Source organism: Mastacembelus armatus, chromosome 6, assembly GCF_900324485.2.
Source record: "Mastacembelus armatus chromosome 6, fMasArm1.2, whole genome shotgun sequence".
NCBI classification, from domain to species: domain Eukaryota; kingdom Metazoa; phylum Chordata; class Actinopteri; order Synbranchiformes; family Mastacembelidae; genus Mastacembelus; species Mastacembelus armatus.
This window is the reverse complement of record NC_046638.1, coordinates 23,299,779-23,306,241: the sequence shown is the minus strand read 5'-3', so window position 1 is coordinate 23,306,241 and position 6,463 is coordinate 23,299,779. Positions and strand designations below refer to the sequence as shown.

The window sequence follows — 6,463 nt, the reverse complement described above, 5'->3', positions numbered from 1 at the left end:
CCTCCAGGCTGCCATGGACACACACACTGAAACCACAAGCAGCAAAAAGACGCCCCAAAACGGCACTGTTGACAGTATTCCACCAACGAGCAGAACACCACAGAACCACCTCAAATAACTGCTCCTAATGGCATATCATTCCCCTGTGATGCAGCTTAGTTTGATGCTGTGCATGTGTGTGTGTGTGCTGTGGGTTTCTGGTCCTAACTCGTCCATGATAGAATTGGATCTCAGTGACAGTAGATGGGATGTTAGCTCGCTAAGAGTGGACAGCAATTGATGGAAAGCCCGGCTAACATGATGTGTCAGACACATGAGGGCTGTCTAATCAATGGGAGCTTGTGACCAGTTTTGAGGCTATGTGTGTGTGTGTGTGTGTGTGCGTGTGTGTGTGTGTGTGTGTGTGGATGTTACAGTTATGCTGGTCACATCATGATATGCACCAACGTGTCTGTGATCCAAAGCAGCAGACTGTTGATTTTCAGGACTGGAGGCTGAAAGAGAAGCGAAGAGATGAAGAGGAGATCTGAATGAAGCAGATGCTTTAGGGCAGGTTTTAACCCCCCCTTATGCTCCACACACACACACACACACACACACACACACACACACACACACACACACACACACACACACACACATATTCACTTTTTCCTCCCCTTTGCTCTCCCTTCCTATCATGATGAATCAGCTGTCACTCAGGCACCAGTCCAATCTGCTGATAATGAGAACTGCATCAACACTCTCTCGCCTCTTCCTCCCTCTTTCTCTCAGTCTCTTTTTACTCTCTCCCTCACAGATGCACACACAAGTCATCCTTCCTCCTCTCTTCATATTTACGCACACACACACACACACACACACACACACAGGCCTGTGCACGCGCTGCACTCACATAAACTCATTTATCTCTCCCTCACTCATCTGTCTTATGATTCTCCTCCTCCCCTCTCTTTTCCTCTCTCCCTGCTTCACTCCCTCCTCCTCCTCCTCCTCCTCTGTGCTCGCTGAGCAGAGCAGTCAGTGGTGGGACTGAGGCAGAGGAGGGAGGATAAAGCAAGAATAGAGACAGAAAAGAGAACAGAGGCAGAGAAAAACAGATCATTATACAGCAAACGAGCAAGAGGCCGCTGAATGAATAACAAGGAAGGGATTACACAAAGCAGGACTTAAAAAAGGAGAGGACGCTGGCTGAAGATTCTCTCCCATCTCTTTCTCTTACTCCTCCCACCCCGTATCCTTCCTGTCACCCTCCTAACTCTCTCAGAGGCTCTCCCTCCTAGTCGATCTCCTCAGTAAGAGAGGGCATGAGCACGTTGTCACCCATCCTCTGCTTCTGGAGTATTTTTCCTCCTCTCTGTCACTCTTTCTGTCTCTCTCTGTTCTTTGTTTTTGCTTTCTGTTTCCTGTGATCCCTCCATCTTTCTTTGCTCGACACGGGTTCAGTCCAGAGGGTGAAGAGGAGGGGAGGGAGGTAGACAGTGGCTGACCTCTCCCCTCCTCCCTTCACACACACACACGCACACACACACACACACACACACACACACACACACACACACACACACACACACACACACACACACACACACACACACAACTGCAGAGCCCCCGCAGAGAACCGGAGCTCAGAGGCGTCTAATGACTTACCCCAACAGCCAACTCCTTTACCCGATCCAACCAAAGCCCGATCCCCCTGCCCACCCACCCCTACCTCTTTTAACCCAGACTCTTCTTCTGTGAGTTGGTGGACGGGCGATCCAGGACCATGTTTGGATTAAAGACACCGCAGTTCTACCTCCCAGGTAAGACTATTTATTATTCACTATTTTCTGCTCTGTGTGGATAGCCCTGTGCTGGAATTTCTTGTTCTGTCAAACTGTGGGCTGGTCACATGCCTGCAGAGTGAATTTCCCTTTCATTCAATCATTCTTTCAAGGCATAATTAATAGCTTGAGTGATGTCACATTGAGTTACAGTCTTCTGCCAGGTGGAGAGACTTACCCTGTGCTTCTGTAATAGAGCAGCCACTGTGCTGAATAATGTTTTTGAATAATTAAAAAAAAAAAAGCTAAGAATTCAAACTTGACTATTATAAACAGCTGATATTGCTAATATATCTTCCCAAAAATACACAGTAAACTGCCTTTAGATGTGTATTTTATTTTAGCTAGTTTTTAAACAAAACAAAATACAAAATTCCTCACAATAACTGTTAGTTTGGTAAATTTAGAACTGATTGACTGAGTGTGTGCCTAAAATGAATTGGGGACTCCTCAATTAATTGCAAAAATGGTGAACATTCTTTAATTGTCTGCTGGTCTCCTATTATATTAAACTGAATGTTTTATTTTTATTGTTTTTGTACTGGATGTCCAAAAAATGCAACCTGTGCCTTCTGTTTTCTGAATTTTATGTACCTAACAATGAATTGATTGTTCAAAAAATAACCGAATGCTTCATTAATAATTTTAAAAAGTTTAACAGTGGGGGGTCATGGTGGAGTATTTCCAGCTTAAATGTCTACAGTGACTCAACTACAAAAACAACAACGTGTTTTATGTCCCCTTGTGGGGCTTTTGCTGCTTCCTGTTTGCGCAGCAGCCTGAATGTTTATTATGTGTAGTGGTGTGACATGTAGGTGACAGTGTGGAGAAAGGTGTGAGGTTACCTGCAAAGGATGTTTAAACATATGTGGCACGTATGGAAAGAATGGCACAGAAAAGAGAAAGGTGGAAAGTGTAGGGAGAGGTCAGTGACGAGAAGACACTAAAAAGGTGAGGAAGGAAATGATGTGTAGACTCTTAATTAACCCCAAAGAAAACAATATGACTGATAGTGTTTGAAACAGAAAACCGTTTGTATGAAAGCAAACCTTCCTGATGTGTCTCTCCCCTGACCGCTTACCCTGACCTCTGACCTTTTGGTTTTGTGGGCCAGACTCTGGTCAGTGATTAAAAACCCTGCTGTGGCAAAAGGTGAACAGTGGGGGTGGGAGGGGTGATATGAGAGAGAGGGAGAAGCATGGAGGGAGAGATTGATGGCAGGAATTAGAGGGCGGAGGGCAGATTAAACAATGTTCTTTGCCTTGTGAATCTTTCATGCTGGTTTTTAAATTATACATCTGCTTTCATAAATGATTGAATCGGTGTGATTATGTGGTGCTTTATCATTGTTTGGCTATTTCTGTGTGTGTGTGTGTGTGTGTGTATGTGTGTGTGTGTGTGTGTGTTCGTGTTCTCTATGTGTGTGTATATGTGTGATCAAGTCAAGAGAGGAAGAAGAAGAAAATCTTTCTAGGAAGCAACAACCCTCCCCTCCTGCTGCCATCCTCTCCACTCTCGCTTTCATCCTTTTTTTCAGTTTCTTGGGTCTTGCTTAATGTCTGTGCATTGTGTGTACTTTTGAATGTGTGTGTGTGTGTTTTCGAGGATGTGTGTAAATGGGTTTTTGTCATAGCTGGCACCTTCATTTATGTGTGTGTGTGTGTGTGTGTGGTTGTGTGTGTGGTTGTGTGTGTGGTTGTGCGCACCTGTCTGTTCTGTGTGTTTGCGTGTGTATGTGTGTGTGTGTGTGCACTCATCATTCACACACTGGAAGATGCCCCAGCCCCCCTCCTGGTCCTAACTGCCGTTGCTGTGGAGACAGTGTCAGCTACACACTCGCTCCGCAATGATCATTTGACAATGTCGGGGGTGAGGGGTGTCAGTGTGTGTGTGTGTGTGTGTGTGTGTGTGCAATGTGGAGCGATTACTGCGTGATTAGTCAGGGTAGCGTGAGTGGAGCAGAGTAAGGATGAGAAAGGAATAGAGATTAGCGGCAACAATAGAAAATCAGGTTAATAATACATGTTATATACATGAAAATCTTCCATAAAACCATCAGGGGGAAAAGAAAGAAGTGAGAGAAAGACGATGTGTGTGTTTGTGTGTGTGTGCTGCATTCACACGTTATTACCCAGAGCACACTGTGACCTTAACATGGTATCATAAGGAAAAGAAAGTGGCATTTTGCTATCTCGCACTCTCTGGACCCCCTGGTAATATGCGCCACGCACATTACAGCAGTTTCCTGTTTTCCCTCAGTGACTTGTCAGGTGATCACTATCCAAATGTGTTTTCAGAAACTCTATTTTTGAAATCAAAATGCATTCCCAGGAAAAGGAACATCAAGGCTGCTGGGAGTTTACAAGTAATGAAAAAAACAAGACTAGCTTTTCCTGGTTGGTTATGTCTTGTGAACAACCAGCGTTATGTCAGTCTGTCTCTCAGTACTCTGAGGCCTAAAACAATGTGTTACTACTGAAAATATATGTGTCATGAATAAATATGTTTTTATTTTTAAAAGGGTAAATAATTTGATAAAACAGTTGGGCCATACTTTAACACGTTACTCAAAAAATCATAAATGATTTTAAGGCAGGATTCACTCAGAAAAAACACACATTTGTTATAACGAAGGAATATGTCATTCAGTGCAACACTGAAGCGCATTGATGTGGCTTTAATAGTGTTCGGACAAAGGAATAAGCTACATCAGACTTTGACGACACAGACAATAGTCATTAGTGTAATGCTGGTTTGGGTATTTTCATGGGATTTGTTGACAAGAAAAAAAGACAAATTAAATATTATTTGCAGGAGCCAGCAGGCTGTGATAGCCTAATACATATCCATTTCTTACAATGTGACCTGGTCGTGACCCAGTGCAAATGTCTCCATGAAGAAAGGACACAGACTATGTGACAGTTGTGTTTCTGTCCCTGTCACGTGCACGTACACACACACATTATCTGTGGCGAGTCGATAGGGTGAGAAAGCTGAGCTGCTGATGTGTGTATTAGCCTGCCATATTTTTTGGCTGCTGTGGTAGTTTGGGGGGCTGGGTAGCTCTGTTCGACTTGACCTCTGCATTGATTTTCATGATATGTGTTAGAGCTACAAGGACACTGTGGTGTGTGATTTATGGCAGATGTCACATGAATGCACACATGGTGCAGCACACATATACACTTCTCACTAAGCCTCAAGCTTCTGTACTATTAGCTCAGCATTTGTTTACTAAAACGATTTGATAAGTTCAATATTTTTCAAGCATTGTACTGCAGCAGCAATTTTACATACACATAGAAAGGGTTGTTTCAGTGACCTCAGCTGCCAAAATGCATGTGATTGTTGTGTTTGTGGTTGGTGGTGTCTTTCATCCAGACAGTTGAAAAAGTGGCACTAAGTAAAAGGGAGGAAGGCACAAGAGAGTTCAGAATGGCGGAAAATATTTGACTAAAAACAAAAAAGTCCATAGATAGTTTCAAGTTTGGTGCAAAGTTAAACAGTGTTTTCGATGTTGATCTCCTGCATGGCTAATTAGACTACAATTATTCCTGAGAGCCCATGATGATAGACTGAGGATGTCTTAGTGGTGGATCAGTTTCATTTTAATTTGACATGCTTGCCTTCTAGTTCTTACCTCTCTTTTCTTACCTTGCTATTTTTCATTTTACTTTGGTTAAGATGCTAGATGGACTCTGGCTTGTATGTGAGGCTACTGTGCTGTGGTGGAGCTAAAATTTAATCTCTGCTCTTAAGTCTTTATTTTAAGTAGGACACGAAATGTTGTATTTACATATATATGTTTTAGTGGGTGGAGAAGCTGCTGGCAGACCCATTCGTGAGTATGCTTGGCCATATTTCTGTTCTGTGTGTATGTATGCACAGAGTCTTTGTGTATGCACACAGAGGGCTGAGATGGGTTCTGCCTCAAAAGAAGCTGCTGTCAGGCTCTGTTGAGCTGTTAATTGTGTGTGCATGTGTCTGACTCCAAGTGTGCGTGTTTGTGCTCACTAACATTTGTCGATGAAAACAGGGTCATGGTGCTCCACCTCAAGGGCACTGTTATTAATGAGATGAATAAAAGACCATGACAACAGCTTGATAATACAGAGGAGATAAAAACCGCACACGTACATTCAAACCTCATGTACAGTAGGAACTGGACAACTTCCTGAAAATAAAATCCCCAAAACAGCCATAATCACATTTTTATGTTTTGTATCCTCCAGAGATTGTGAATATAAATCCACAGAAAGGGTGCACATGAACAGCAATGAGTAAAACAACGTGTCTCAACCAGAAACAAGTGAGCAAGTCATCCTAATTGGTCAAAGAGCTGGTGTCACTAATGAGCTTTTAATTAGCAGAGGAGTCACTTAAAGCACATGTAGATGCAGAACAGCAACACAGATCAAACAAGCAAACACGCCTGCTCTGTGATGTTTACATTCGTTTAGTGCAGTCTACCTGCTCACTGAGCTGGGCAGATTGGGATAAATGCCAGCAGATTTTGACCTGTGGTGATAACAACAACTCCTGGTAGCTCACTCACACAGACACACACACACATGCAGATATGACATGCACATGGACAAAGTACACACATACACCAACACTGCAGAGTCAAACTGTAA

General features: G+C 43.2%; 1 protein-coding gene across 1 annotated transcript in view; it reads left to right on the top strand.

The window, feature by feature from the left end:
• The first annotated feature begins 1,035 nt into the window (after positions 1 to 1,035).
• LOC113133155 (genetic suppressor element 1-like) overlaps positions 1,036 to 6,463 on the top strand; it is a 33,690-nt gene continuing 28,262 nt past the window's right edge. The window contains exon 1 of the mRNA XM_026311752.1: positions 1,036 to 1,805. Within this exon, the coding sequence (XP_026167537.1) occupies positions 1,769 to 1,805 (37 nt within the window). The 5' untranslated portion in view covers positions 1,036 to 1,768. The remainder of the gene's footprint in view (positions 1,806 to 6,463) is intronic.